A 14,483-nucleotide genomic window follows, 5' to 3' on the forward strand; every position below is an offset into this window, starting at 1 on the left:
GACCATTCATCGTCCACAAAGTTCTCGGCAAGGGGGCATATCATCTTAGAGACTTGACCAGTTTAATTCACAAATTACCAATCAATGGGAAATTTTTAAAGAAGTATTATTTGGTCATGTGAGAGATGCAAGAATAGTCTACTTCATTAATAAGCTCACAAAAACGAGTATACAAGTACGGATGGTCGATTTGTTTATAGCTAAATACCCTTAAGTGAGGAGGGAATGAGAGTTTCAAGAACAGCCTTCAATTCCAACCACCTCAAGCAGGATTTGCCGCCCGACTCGAACTCTCTTGCTAGCTCGAAAGCAACTGCCGACCTCTAGTTTTGAAGTTCAGTAATTTGACGATCGAGGTCGGCCAGCGCTTCCTTTTTCGTTTTCAGCATGTCGACCCGTGGATGCAAAGCTTCTTGAACGACCATTGCAGCTTTCAAGTCATCTTCGGCCCTTTGGCCCGAAGAGCTCTTTCGAAAATACCAAAATATTCTCGAGTTTGTTCCAAAGCAGAAGCTGCTTGAGTAATAGCTTCGTTGCTTAACTGACCATCAACCGTAAGATCGTTCAGATATACTCCTACGGAGTTGAGGCCCTGGCACTCAAGAATTTGTGACACCGAAAGGGACAGCAGTTCCTGCAGCTTGATGAGGGCATCTGGTTCGACCGTTGACACGGAAGGTTTGGTTGCGGTCGTTGAAAAGCCAGCCCCTCCCGATGTAGTCACAATCAAGGCGTCGAGCTTGACCTCCCACGAAGCCTGCACAGGAAAAGAAAATTTGTAAGCAGAAGGAAAGTTATATGGAATGCATAATAGAGGGAATTTGTTTCTAAACCTGCCGAGAAGAGACTTCGGCCATGTCTTCTGGTTCAGTGCTTGAACTTAGAGAACTTAAAGGCCGAGCCCAGTACCTAAAATTGCTTTTCAATTCACGCGGCCGATGAAGTTTATCTACATTTGATGGCCACTGAGGTGGCCAGGAAATGTAGATCACACCCTTCGGCGCATAGAATTGTTAGTGAAATGAACGTTCGGGCACCTGACATTTAATATTTGCCTGGGTTCAGATGCGTTATAATAAAATTAATAAAGAAAAAGGAGTGAGCCTTACAAAAGCTGAGGTAACATTTTGTGGAGGAATGTTAAGGTTTTCATCTTGTGGATGGAGCGGCGTTTCTGCGTTCGATTCAGGTTCAACCAGGGGTCTCTTTCCACGATTGGCCGTAGGAGGATCTGGTTGAATAGCCGCCTCTACCACAGGGGGAAGATTGGCGAAAGTAAGTTTGGTTGGTCGAGGACGACTCATCAGCGAAATCTCGTCACCCTCATCGCTCTCATCGTCCTAAAATAAACAGCTGTTAAGATTTGTAAATTTGATAAAATGAAGAAGGGTCATTAGCGACATAGTCATACCTCTTCCAAGATTATCGTCGACTGTTTCTTCGGGGAATTTATCCCGACGGGTGGGGTTATTTTTTCCAGGATAGGTGCAATCGTTGTCCCCAGGACTACAGGACCCTCGACCAGCCAAGCAGTCCCTAGATCAGCCACGACCCCAAGGATGGCCTGGGTTGCTTGGCAAGATGCCGTTAGCCGTTCTTTCGTTGGGGCCGGGACGACCAGGGCGGGGGGAGAATTGCTTGTTGCGGTTGTCCTAGTAGCGTGGCTGGAAATCAAATGGATCTCTCGTTCCCCCTTCTTCGCCAATTTCTTAACGCGTTTTGAGGGTTGGAGAGCTTCACCGGCCACTTCAGCTTTCGGGCGAGGCCATTTGCCTTGTGAAGGTTGCACGACGGTTTTACTCATTTTAGAGAGAGCAAATTTCTTCTTTGCCGCAGCCACGACGATCACATCCGCTTTCTTCAACGACCAACCATCTGAGAAAACGAGATCACATTAGCAAGGATCAGTGACAATCGAAAAGAGAAAAAGAAGAAACGGTAGCCATCTACCTCGGGCCGGCTCTTTGGATTGGGTGGCAGAGATTTTCTTTGGTCGATCGTCGAAAATTTTATCGGTGATGTTTTTAACCGTAACCCCAAAGAAAGTTCCAGTGTACTTTTCCCACCAATCGCCAAAGGTGTCTGTCACATCCTGGCCCGGGACGAATCACTTCTTGGGCCCGCTACACCACCGTAGTACGATATTGTCCGCTTTGGGCTTACCATTCCCTCACGGTTTTGTTTTTGGGAACTCACGAGCAACTTCCCAGTAGGTCACCCATCATGGGATTGCTCTAGCCCCCTTCTCGCTTAACTTCGGAGTTCCTACGGAACCCGAAGCCAGTGAGCTCCCAAAAGGCCTCATGCTAGGTAAGGATGGGAATATACATATAAGGATCACTCCCCTAGGTGATGTGGGATGTCACATGTCTGTGCCAAGAGATTCAGGAAGAGTTGGTCGGAGGTGAAATGTTTTGCACCGATCTTGAAACTCTTTCTTGGAGTCTCTGCACTCCCTCTCCCATGAGCCAGAAAGGCGTTCTCGGCTGAGGAGGGAACGGGAAGTGAGTAAAGGTATCAGACAACCTTGAAGGTATCCAAGTTGTCGGTCTGTGAAGTGGGGGTGGTAGACTTCCCAACTCGCTTGGCAAGAATCACAACCAAGGGGAAGGTCGCGTGTTAGTACGATCGACCCCCAATTTTGGCAAAGGGCAGCATCTTCATTTTCATTCCAGGCTGATGTTGGAAGCCTGATGGAGCAAGGGTGCTCTTGACGACGACACATTAAAAATTCGTCATCGGAGAGGACTTTTAGGCCGAAAAGGTACTTGAAGACTTCTTTGGCCTGGTGAGAAGGCGGCGGCCGAGATGCCAATTGAAGGCCGAGCGAGGTAGTAAGTTGGAAGGCAGAGATATCTAGCCGAAGTGTGGCGAAATAGACTTGTAGCCATAGTTGGAAGACCCAAAGGGGACCATTCTGGTTTGGACCAATTTTTCCAATGGTCGCCTCGGCCAGGCAGCGGAGAAGATTTGTGAGAACGGCCGAGCTAAGAGCCAGAGTATGACCATTGGCTAGGGCTTCGGCCACTAGCATGTTTTCGACCAAACATTTAATTGACCGGGTGCAACAAATAAATTTGTTGTACCAGTAGAATAGGAAGGCTTCGTGTTTTCCCTTCCGAAGACTTGCCTCGCCTCGACCAGCGAAGTGGTGGATAAAAGTGTTGTAGTTGAAGAAGTTCTTGTGTAGCTTTTGAACCTCTTCCTTCGAGGGCTCTTGACCATCTCGACTCAATGTTTCGACAGCTCGATCGTTAAAAAGCGTCTTAAGGTCGAGGTTCGACGGGCGTCCAAAGAGAGCGGCATCTATCGGGATGCCAGATAGAGGAGTCCTAAGAATAGCTGAGACATCGAGGATGGTAGGGCCGAGGGGGCCAAAGAGAAGGACCATGGTATTGGTGGCCGAGCACCAGAGACTCAGCGCTGCCATAAGGAGTTCTTTATCCATGACTAGCTCTATGGTCGAAAGTTTGATGGCATTGTAGATACCAAGAGCCTTCCACTCTTGGCCGAAGAAATTTTCCATTCGGATGACCCAAGCCGCCCAGTTGGCATTGGTCGTAGGCTAGGCTTTTTGGGGTTTCGATAGGTCCCACTTTGACCAGTCGAACCCTTGTAGTAAGGGTGTCAGGTAGTGAGCCTTGAAGAGGTTAGTGATAGACGAAGGTACTGCATCTTTGAAGAGTGGCCCCAGGATTTGATGGGTAGTGCTCAGGTCACTCTCGAAGCGCAGGGTTTTGATGGCGCTCCGATCGATGAAACTTTTGCATTTGCTACATTCGTCGTTGAGCTTGGAGATAAAGGTGTTGGAAGTCATTTTGGAAAACCTAGAAGAGTTTGGAGGAATGCTTGGGAGGATTTCTAGGATAAAGAAGTTGTTTTCTGGGATTTCGAAAGCAAAATGGCGAAGAGATTTTTCGAAGTTTTCTAGAAGCGTGAAATATACGAATGGGAGGATTTTAGGTATTTATAGGCGTATCGAGAGGAAGGTCAAACGTTTGATAATTTGAGGTGTTTTGATTTTCAAATTTGAGGAAAAAAATCAACCAGGAAATGGCCAATCATTTCAGATATCTCGGGAATCTCTAAGGATAGGATCAAGGTTCTCTAGGTTTTAGGACGCATGATTGTGTGCTGTGGCGGAATCAATGTATTAATGTAGAAGAGACGTTCCGGCTGGTGCATGTTTTCGAGGATCATGATTGAGAGCTACTAGGTTAATCAAGGAAGTGACACGTGGCAGGGTGTGCAGGAGAATTCGAGTCTTGTGATCACACTTCATAAACGCGCTCGATGGATAAGACGTGTGAGGCTTTTTCGTTATCCCATGGGTATCTCATAGGGTTCGTTTCTTCGAGGTCGAAATTGTCTAATGATTTTTGGCCAAGGACATCAGAAGCGAGGGGGCAATGTTTGGGCCCAAAATAATAGTATTGGGTCGAGTGTAGGTTTATGTTCGGCCCAAAGCTGTTTCAAATATACTATGGGCTACCTGGTGGTCCTGGGCTATTCAACAAGGATGGTCGAGTCTTATCGCAAGAAGGAGTAGTTTGGATGAGCAAAGGGGTCGAAGAAGTCCAAGTGCAATTTGGATTCTTGACCAATAATGAATATGGGCTCAAAAGGAGGTGAGTTCAAAGTCCTAATAGAAGTGGGATTGGCCAAGATAAGATGGATAGGGGTAAGGAGTCCTAGTTCGAGTATGGTTAGGGTTGGGTTTTGCTGCTAGAAATAGAGAAATTAGGGTGCAATTCAAGGACCTCCAATTCAACACACAACTACCCTGCGCAAAACCTCTCACACATCTTGAGATTTTTTATTTTCTTTTTTCTGCCGACACATTTTCAGTTTAGATAAACAGCATTGTGAAGGCAATCGGCAAACATCTTCAGTTTGGATAAACAGCACTGTTGCCGTAGAATTAGCCGTTCCCAAAGCACCTTCAGTTTGGATAAACAACACTGCGTCGAGGCCGACTGGTTATTTATCCAAGTCTCGATCGAGAAGGATTTTCGAATCTTTATTGGAAGAGGTCATCTCATTAGCCTTCTCGGCGAAGTGAGGTGTTACCAGGTTACTACATTCGGCACCTTGAGAGCCGAATTTGATATTGAACTTCACAGAACTAGCAGTCTTGTCTTCAGGCTCCAGAATCCAAAGGCCGAGATTTGTTCCTTCCTCGGCCACAATCGTAAGATCAAGAAGTCAGCATCGCATTCAACGTAACATCAACAAATTTTACTCCTCGGCCGAGCTCAGCCGACGAGTTGGCACACCCCGCATTCAACCGAATGACGTTAACATATTAGTTATTCGGCCTACGCGCCACGTAAGCTTGGTGGTTTTTAGGGTCAACAGTTCCACAAATTAGGATTGCAGTGGGACTTTTCAAAATTATATGGCTGCGCCACACAACATTTGCCTATAAATACAAGACTTAGTGTAACTGAAGAGGCCTATCCAATTCAACACACAAATTGCCCTACATAAACCTCTCAAGCATCTTGAGATTTTTTATTTTCTTTTTCCGCCAACACATCTTCAGTTTGGATAAACAGCACTGTGAAGGCAACCGGCAAACATCTTCAGTTTGGATAAACAACACTTTGCCATAGAATCAATCGTTTTCGGAGCACCTTCAGTTTGGATAAATAGCACTGCGTCGAGGCCGACTGGTTATCTATCCAAGTCTCGATCGAGAAGGATTTTCGAATTCTTATTGGCAGAGGTCATCTCATTAGTCATCTCGGTGAAGTAAGGTGTTACAGGTTACTACATTCGGCACATTGAAAGCTGAATTTGATATTGAACTTCGCAGAACTAGCAGCCTTATCTTTAAACTCTAGAACTCGAAGGCCGATGCATGTTCCTTCCTCGGCCGTAGTCGCGAGATCAAGAAGTCAGCAGCGCGCTCAACGCAACATCAACACATTTTACTCCTCAGCTGACGAGTTGGCAAGCCTCGCACATAACCTAAGGACATAGTTAACTAATTAATTAATCAGCATGCGCGCCACATGGACTTTGTAGTTTTTAGGGTCAACAATTTTATTTACGAAAATAATTTCTAGAATATAAATCAAAATCAAGGATACGATAAAATCATACAACCAAAATCAAGAATTAGTAGGATCATTATGGAAAAAAATAAGATCATATTTTGAGTGTGTTGATTCTAAAATTTTTAAAGTCTATATGGCGCGTGGTCTGAGTAACTACTGAGCTAACTATGTCATTTTGATGATGCATGTGTGCCAATTCACAATCGAACTCGGTTGGGTGAATGAGATGAAAATGTGGTAGTGTACACTAGCGGAGCCACATTAAGGGCTATCATGGGCTATAGCCCAGTTAGCATTCGGGAAAAAATAAAATTTTACATGTACTTTTCATTGATTTCCGAATGTAGCCCACCATATATTTAGTCAATAATCTTAGTTGTCTCAACTTAATTATATAAAATTATATAATACAGTTTACAAATCATCTATTTTTCTTATGACTTCTTGTACATATATGTTTCAAGTTTGGATTTGTTTGAATTTTAACATGTATTTTTGAATAAAAAAAAAATTATTGGCTCACTTTGTGAAAGTTTTCTTAAGCTAGCTGATACTGTGAAAAAATACAATATCAAGTTTCTTTTGTTTATAAAAATTGAAATCTTTAAACTAGCCCACCCTATGAAAAGTTCCTTGCTCCGCTATTAGTGGTGTGCTAATGAAATGGGCTACTGACTTTTGCACCGAGCGATTTTGGTCGAGGAAGGAACACTCTCGACCTTGGGTTCTGAAACATGAAGATAAAATTATGCCTTATGGCTACAAAATTCAATCTTTTGCATGTGGTTCAACTGCTTCAACTATATTTGTGAAAATATAAGTTTGCCGAATTGGTATCAGGATGTAGGGACAAAGATACTCAAAAGAAATGATTGTCTTTATGATGAAAGTAGTTTGGATGTCTAAACGACGAACTCTGAAATATAGTTGTTAATAAGCAATCATGGAACACCTAACTTTACTAGGAACGCTCATGAAGTGATCTCTTTCGATGAAAGAATTGATGAATCTTCGACGCTTGTATCTTGGGATAGATAATCAACCAAACTAAAAATAGTGTTGTTTAACCAAACTGAAAGTACTCCTAGACCGACTAATTCTACAGCTTCGGTGATGGTCAACCGAACTGAATATGTTGCCGGTTTGTTAACCCATTGATGTTTAATTAAACTGAATATGTGCTGCCAGAGGGGTTAATGGAGCAGTTAGTTAGTATTTTTCTCATGACATGAGAAGATTTAATGTAGAGCAAGGATTCAGCGTAAAGTGTTTGTTTATGTGGGTTGAAGATTGCAAAACCACTTATATTTATAGAGGCGAGTTTCATGATGTCCAAGTTTGCCGAGTGGTATAATTTTGGTTACATTTCAATTCATCAACATATACTTCAAAATACAAAATTATCTTCACATTTTCCTTCACCAAAACTCATCACCATCGAGTTTCATTTGCACTAGGGTTCTGAATCTAGTTGCATGAAGTGATAAAGTGAACCCTGATTTAAAAACCAATCATAATTCTTTAATAGATAACTCGAACCTCATCAGAAACCGATTTTGATCTCAAGACAGTCATACTTTATCCAGTATCTAGTCGAATCATTAGCATCTCTCCACTGGGTTGAGACTTGCAGCCAACCTTCTGAGCTGATTTCAATTAAGTAAAAAATGTGAATTTCAGGCCCGACAAAGTGATAGCCATCTATTAAGCATAACACACATTACACAGGGTATATTTTATAACAAAAATGACTTATTATAGAATACAAACAAAATCAAGCTTTAGTAGGATCATCAAAGAAAAAATCAGGGTTATAATTTGAGTGATATTAATATACTAAACATAACACACATTACAAAAGGTAATATTTTATTAACAAAGTAATTTCTTCCATAATACAAATCAACATCAAGGTTTAGCAAGTATAAGGAGAAAAAAATTAGAGAGTTTTAATTGGATAATTAGAAATATCTATGTCCATTCCCATCTAAGATTTTTGAACCAAAAATTAATATTATAATACTTGCGCGCCACTCATTCACCCCAGTATTTATTATCTTCCTCTCACTTCCCCTATAAAAACTCACCTCCTTCCAAACCATTTTACCAAACCAAATTCCATAAATCCCAGAAAAACCCTAATACCATTTTTCAAATCCCGTCGCGAAGTTCCCATCATTTCTGTTTTCCGAGTAGTTTTCAAGTACGGTTTTTGAGTACGATCAAAACCCAGTTCAGAAACCCATGGACACCAAAATCGGTTCCCTCGACGTTTGCAAGCCGGCTTGCACCGACGTCGGCAGCCTCCCGAACGGCGCCACTTCGGCAATCCAAAGCACTGCCCCCTCCACCGTCAACTCCTCAGATGCCACTCTGGGTCGCCACATCGCCCGCCGACTCGTCCAAATCGGCGTTACTGACGTGTTCACTGTCCCTGGTGACTTTAACTTGACCCTCCTCGACCACCTCATCGCGGAGCCCGGGCTCACCAACATCGGCTGCTGCAACGAACTCAACGCCGGGTACGCTACTGACGGCTACGCTAGGTCGCGGGGAGTCGGGGCGTGTGTTGTTACTTTCACTGTGGGTGGGCTCAGTGTTCTCAATGCTATCGCCGGAGCTTACAGTGAGAATCTGCCATTGATTTGTATAGTTGGAGGACCCAACTCGAACGATTACGGGACGCACAGGATTCTTCACCACACTATTGGGTTACCGGATTTTAACCAAGAGCTGAGATGCTTCCAGACCGTCACTTGCTATCAGGTTTGCATGAAATCAAGATTTTGGTTTTTTAATTTATTTTTTATTTTGAATTTTGATGTTGGGTTATTGATGGGTTTTTCGAAAGATTTCTAGTGAGTTTGGTTTTGCTAAATTTGGTATTGTTTTGCTCCTTTTTGGTTCGTTTTGAAAGTTGCTAATTTTCATATGGTGGGTTTTTACTAGGCTGTGGTAAATAATCTGGAAGATGCTCATGAAATGATTGATACCGCAATTTCAACCGCCTTGAAAGAAAGCAAGCCTGTTTATATCAGCATAAGCTGCAACTTGGCTGGAATTCCTCATCCTACTTTTAGCCGGGATCCTGTTCCGTTCTCATTGTCTCCAAGGTACACATTTTCGGGTTTCTGTTCCATTTAGTTGAAGTGTCTGGAAATGCTTTGTAACTTTTTAGGTGTGAAATTTATATATTTGTTTGTTTTGGTCTGCAGATTGAGCAATCATTTGGGCTTAAAGGCTGCCGTGGAGGCGGCTGCAGAGTTCTTGAACAAGGCAGTGAAGCCGGTTATGGTAGGGGGGCCTAAACTTCGAGTTGCACACGCTGGCGATGCCTTTGTTGAACTAGCTGACGCTAGTGGTTATGCTCTGGCTGTCATGCCATCTGCAAAGGGGCTTGTGCCAGAGCACCACCCCCATTTCATTGGAACATACTGGGGTGCTGTGAGCACTACCTTTTGCGCCGAGATTGTGGAGTCTGCAGATGCATACTTGTTTGCTGGACCGATTTTCAATGACTACAGCTCTGTTGGATACTCTCTGCTTCTGAAGAAAGAGAAGGCAATTGTGGTGCAGCCTGATCGCGTGACCATAGAAAATGGCCCTTCATTTGGTTGTGTTCTCATGAAGGATTTCCTCCGAGCTCTGGCAAAGAGGCTCAAGCGCAACAAAACTGCTCATGAGAACTACAGCAGGATCTTTGTTCCCAATGGACGTCCTCTAAAGTCTGCACCGAAAGAACCTTTGAGGGTTAATGTTCTGTTCCACCACATCCAGAATACGCTGTCAAGTGAAACTGCTGTGATTGCTGATACCGGGGACTCATGGTTTAACTGCCAGAAACTGAAATTGCCGGCTGGTTGCGGGTAAAACAAGGAGAGAATGCGGTTTTTCATGTTTCTTTCTATGTTATGGTTTTTTATTCAATTGGGAAGTTGAAATTGGGTTTGCAGGTATGAGTTCCAAATGCAGTATGGATCAATTGGTTGGTCAGTTGGAGCTACTCTTGGGTATGCTCAAGCTGTTCCTGAGAAGCGTGTGATTGCTTTCATCGGCGATGGGAGTTTCCAGGTACATTTAGTTCTTTTTCTCTAGCACGCTGTAAATTGTAAAGTACCCATTAGGAACCTTATCAAATTTTCTCGGTTGATATTATCGGATTTGCAGCATAACATTTCATCAATATCGCGAATCACCCGTCTTTTGAATTTAAATTATGCACTGTATTTGAAAGAGCTTGTTTGAACTTTTCTATTTTTCGCTCGCCAATAGGTGACTGTTCAAGATGTGTCCACCATGATCCGAAATGGGCAGAAGAACATCATCTTCCTGATAAACAACGGCGGATACACAATTGGGGTGGTGATCCATGACGGACCCTACAATGTGATCAAGAACTGGAACTACACTGGACTAGTTGATGCCATCCACAACGGGGAGGGCAAGTGCTGGACAACCAAGGTAATTAGTTTGTTAATGCATTCTAATCGTCTCCTTAATCTGTTCCAACTAACCAATCAAAGGGTTTCCCGGATCGTAAAACTCCTTGTAACCGAATCTGTCAATTCTGCAGGTCCGTTGCGAAGAGGAGCTGATTGAAGCGATTGAGACTGCAACCGGGGCGAAGAAGGATAGCTTGTGCTTCATTGAGGTGATAGCCCACAAGGATGATACCAGCAAAGAGTTGCTTCAGTGGGGGTCTAGGGTTTCTGCTGCCAACAGCCGCCCACCCAACCCTCAGTAAAGTCTCCCATCTCGTTTCCTTTCATCATCGTAGCGTCTTTCGATCTGGAAGAAGAAAAAAAATTAGTATTTGTTCCTTCTTGTGAAGGGTTTCTTATGTTTTGTTTTTAATATTTTTCCTTGAAAAAGGGTTTCTCAAGTACATTCCCCTTTGAATTACAGTATCCTCTCATATCTTAATTAGTTTGTGCGATCTAGTTTGCGTATTACATATTAATGCAAAAACTTGCATTTCAAGTCTGACTCTCAACACATCTGTTTAAGTGTTACGCGTGAATCTTTTTTATTTAACATGTGCATACTTTTTATTAGATAACGCGATACAATAATATTACTGGGCCTGTTATGTGAATAGCATTCTTTACTACCATGTTATGGTGTGTATCTAATCAAAACTAACTGATCGAGAAAATAAGTATTCTTGGCAAATCCACTTGTTTGAGAAGCAACATTATTGACTGTAATTTGTAACCAAGCGTAATGTTAGATAGGCTAATTTTTTAAATAATAATTTGATTATTAACTATATTTATAATTTATAAAATGTAATGTGAATATCCAACATTACCAAAACTCTTGATTTTATTTTAATTTCCAACTGATATAATATATTGAAATGTCAATATCATATAATTTCTGGTTAAATTAATTGTCAATTTTGTACTCATGGAGTGGTATAACTCTGTCGTGGTACTTTTTCAGTGCGTTATGAGAAGGAAAGGACAAAAGAGAACTATAACAAAAGTGCACCGACGTCGTTGGTTTTTTCGCCATGTTGTTTGTCGATTTGATCGTATGACAAGAATATAAAACGACAGTTTACCTCTGAACTTTCACCCGTGAAGGGGTCTATCAAAACGGAACTTTTTATGAACTATCTGCAACTAAATATTTTTAGCATAATATTTTATAATGTGGATACAAAAATTTTGTCAAAATATAAGGTGTCGAAAAATACATAGAATTCAACTTTTAAGATAGTTTGCTTAGTATTTCCCTTCACCCTAATATTGATCCTAAACTTCAATTTAGTTTAGATTTAATTCATGATCACATATTTAGATATATGAAACCAACATGAATGGCGAATTATTATATTAAGAAATCTTAATGAAAATTAGCGACATGGACAAAAATAGTGCATGTTTGTTAAGTTCAAGAACCTCAATCAAGAAATTTTTCGTTCAAGAATCGGTTATATATTATAGCGAAAGTTCAAAGACAAAATATAAAATTTCCTATTGCCAACATGTTTCCCAATTTTAATTTTTTAGAGATACTAACAATCTTACGGTTGACAAGTTTGTGGAGAAAATTTTTAGTATGCCCGTAACACGAGGCGGTGCATCCATGTCATCATACAATTAGAGGGAAGTTTACTTGGGCTCTTGTTTCTCAGTTGCCAGAATTTTTTTTTTTTTTTTTTTTTTTAAGTTTTGCTTGACGTTTATTGAAAATAAAGCAGAAAATACATTATAAATTATTACAAAACTAACTAGAGCTAGTATAATTCACTTAAAAGGTGAAAGTAGAGAGCACACTTCTTTGTTTCTTGGATCTTAAGATACCTCAAAGCCATTTCAACTTCCTTTGATTTATGTGAACATGTCTTCAGTGGCGTCCTTTTCTTTCTTCAAGCTGAGCAAACACATTAACAAGGATCTTATACATGGCTTCGTAATACCATTTACTCCATCTCCTGCACAACACAAGTGAGCCAACGACAACTCCGAACGCAAATGCGAATCCAATTTCGATACTGATAAGATCTCAGTCGATCTCATCTCCACAATTTTGTTTACTTCCATTTAATGTTGGTGGTGGTGATGATGATCCTACTTTGTTGTCCACAGCCAACGGAGGCTCCTATAATCCTTTGTTTTCGGTAAAGGAGGTTTTTTGAAATGTCGAAAACTAAGTAATAGTTGGAATCCTGCCGACCAATTGATTGTTCGAGAGATTCAAGAACAAAAGGAAAGTAAGCTTTGTCAACTACGATGGAATTTTGCTGCTTAGCTTGTTTTGTGATAAGTCTAAGGACTCGAGCTGTCTCATTTTCCCAAATGATGATGGGATTTCCCTTGTGGATGCATTACTTGTTTAGGAAATACAATGACTTGAATTCTCCCACTTCCTCAGGTATTGGTCACTGAAATTGTTGCATGAGAAGTCAATCAAGGTATAGACTGTCACAATCTTTACCATAACCATCTCTAAACCTTTGCCGGCAACTATTATAACATGCTCATAAGAAATTCTAGGTCCTCCAGCAATGTGTGGATTTTCTTGGAAATCGACTGTCAATAGGGAATCATCTTAGTTACCATCATTATCCTTCACGTTGTCAAGGCTACTCTCGGTACTTCACCACTGAAATTGTTGTAAGCTAGGTCTAGGATTTGAAGCACTCGCCAGGTGCCATTGGTCTCTGAACATCCAATGCCCCGTAGAAGTTGTTGGACTACAAAGCAAGGACACGCAAGGTGGAGATGTTCTTCAAAAAGCATGGGAATGTATCTGTCATCTGATTGCTATCAAGTTTTAGAACTTGTGAATGTTTGCAGTTGGTTGACGACTTTGGAAATTGACCTTGTATTTGATTTCGATTAAGCTTTAAAGTTTTCAAGTCACTAGTTTCAGGAAATTCAAAATTAGAAATAGTTCTCGTAAGGTTGTTTCTCTTTAAATTGAGTAACTCTAAGATTGCTCATTGCACCCAGGCATTGGGGAATCCTACCACTTAAAGAATTATTCGACAAATCAAGAATGATCAATTCATTTGCATTGCATATTGATACTGGAATAAGCCCATGCAAGTTCTTGCTTGAAAGAGACAAGAACAAAGTGGAACCAAGAAAATCAGAAACGGGACAAGTAAGAACATAACCGATGTTAGATGGTACACTCGAGTGCTCGACCAATCCATATAAACCGCACATGATAGGAAAAGTAGGATAGGCCTCTTAAGTTGGTTTGAATGAAGGTCAAGGATGTTCACCGGTGATGTAGATTTGATTAAATGACCTTCAAGACTTACCAAGGCGTTACAAGAAAGATTTAGATCATAAAGATAACTGACCCCCAAAATCCAATTGGGAACTTGGCCTTGAACTTGGTTTTTCGAAAGGTCCAACTTTCGTAAATAGGTTTGAATTCTCAAGAAATCTGGTAATGTTCTCAACTTATTGGAACCTAATCCAAGTTGTCTACTTGAAGGAAGAACAACAAATGTGAGGAACTTGTTCGAGTATTGTTAATTACTTAGCTATTGTGGGAAATATCAAGGTACAAAAAGGTGGCTGTTTAGAACTAACATTGGAAGGAAAGCTATTAAAATTGTTGGAAGTAAGAAAAAGTTGTTTAAGGTTTTGAAAGCTAAAGACAGACACTGGTACTGGTCATTCCAAATTGTTGAAACTCAAATCGAAGGCAAACAAGTTGGAAGAGACATTACGAAAATTAGGGAGTCGACCATAGAATTGATTATGGGAAAGTGATAGTAATTCAAATATGGGAGGAGAAAAGATAGATGACGGAATACTCCCGTTGAGAAAATTTTAGTCCAACTTAACATTCACTAGACCATTAGTCATTCCGAGTGTCCAACTTAGAACCAATGACCCATGAGATCCATTGTTGTATAATTCTGGCAAGGAACCATGAAGTTTTGGATTATAG

General features: G+C 41.3%; 1 protein-coding gene and 1 pseudogene across 1 annotated transcript; one reads left to right on the forward strand and one right to left on the reverse strand.

Moving 5' to 3' along the window:
* The first annotated feature begins 8,152 nt into the window (after positions 1-8,152).
* LOC137721660 (pyruvate decarboxylase 2) lies at positions 8,153-11,042 on the forward strand. The gene is made up of 6 exons (XM_068460680.2): positions 8,153-8,828; positions 9,012-9,175; positions 9,278-9,928; positions 10,016-10,133; positions 10,335-10,523; positions 10,636-11,042. Exons 1-6 carry the CDS (start codon positions 8,307-8,309, stop codon positions 10,804-10,806), a joined length of 1,815 nt encoding a protein of 604 aa, XP_068316781.1. The 5' UTR covers positions 8,153-8,306; the 3' UTR covers positions 10,807-11,042.
* A 2,013-nt stretch (positions 11,043-13,055) lies between these two features.
* On the reverse strand, positions 13,056-14,439 carry LOC148697587 (receptor-like protein 6; annotated as a pseudogene).
* Positions 14,440-14,483: the final 44 nt, after the last annotated feature.

The sequence above is a fragment of the Pyrus communis genome, chromosome 4, assembly GCF_041283825.1.
Source record: "Pyrus communis isolate YQ-2024b chromosome 4, ASM4128382v1, whole genome shotgun sequence".
In the NCBI taxonomy this organism is placed as follows: domain Eukaryota; kingdom Viridiplantae; phylum Streptophyta; class Magnoliopsida; order Rosales; family Rosaceae; genus Pyrus; species Pyrus communis.

Bases quoted from the DNA above. Each gene is read 5' to 3' on its own strand.
- LOC137721660 (XM_068460680.2), top strand. From the start codon at position 8,307: ATGGACACCAAAATCGGTTCCCTCGACGTTTGCAAGCCGGCTTGCACC. The intron at 8,829-9,011 runs GTTTGCATGAAA...GGTTTTTACTAG, and splicing joins AGACCGTCACTTGCTATCAG to GCTGTGGTAAATAATCTGGA. The intron at 9,176-9,277 runs GTACACATTTTC...TTTGGTCTGCAG, and splicing joins CCGTTCTCATTGTCTCCAAG to ATTGAGCAATCATTTGGGCT.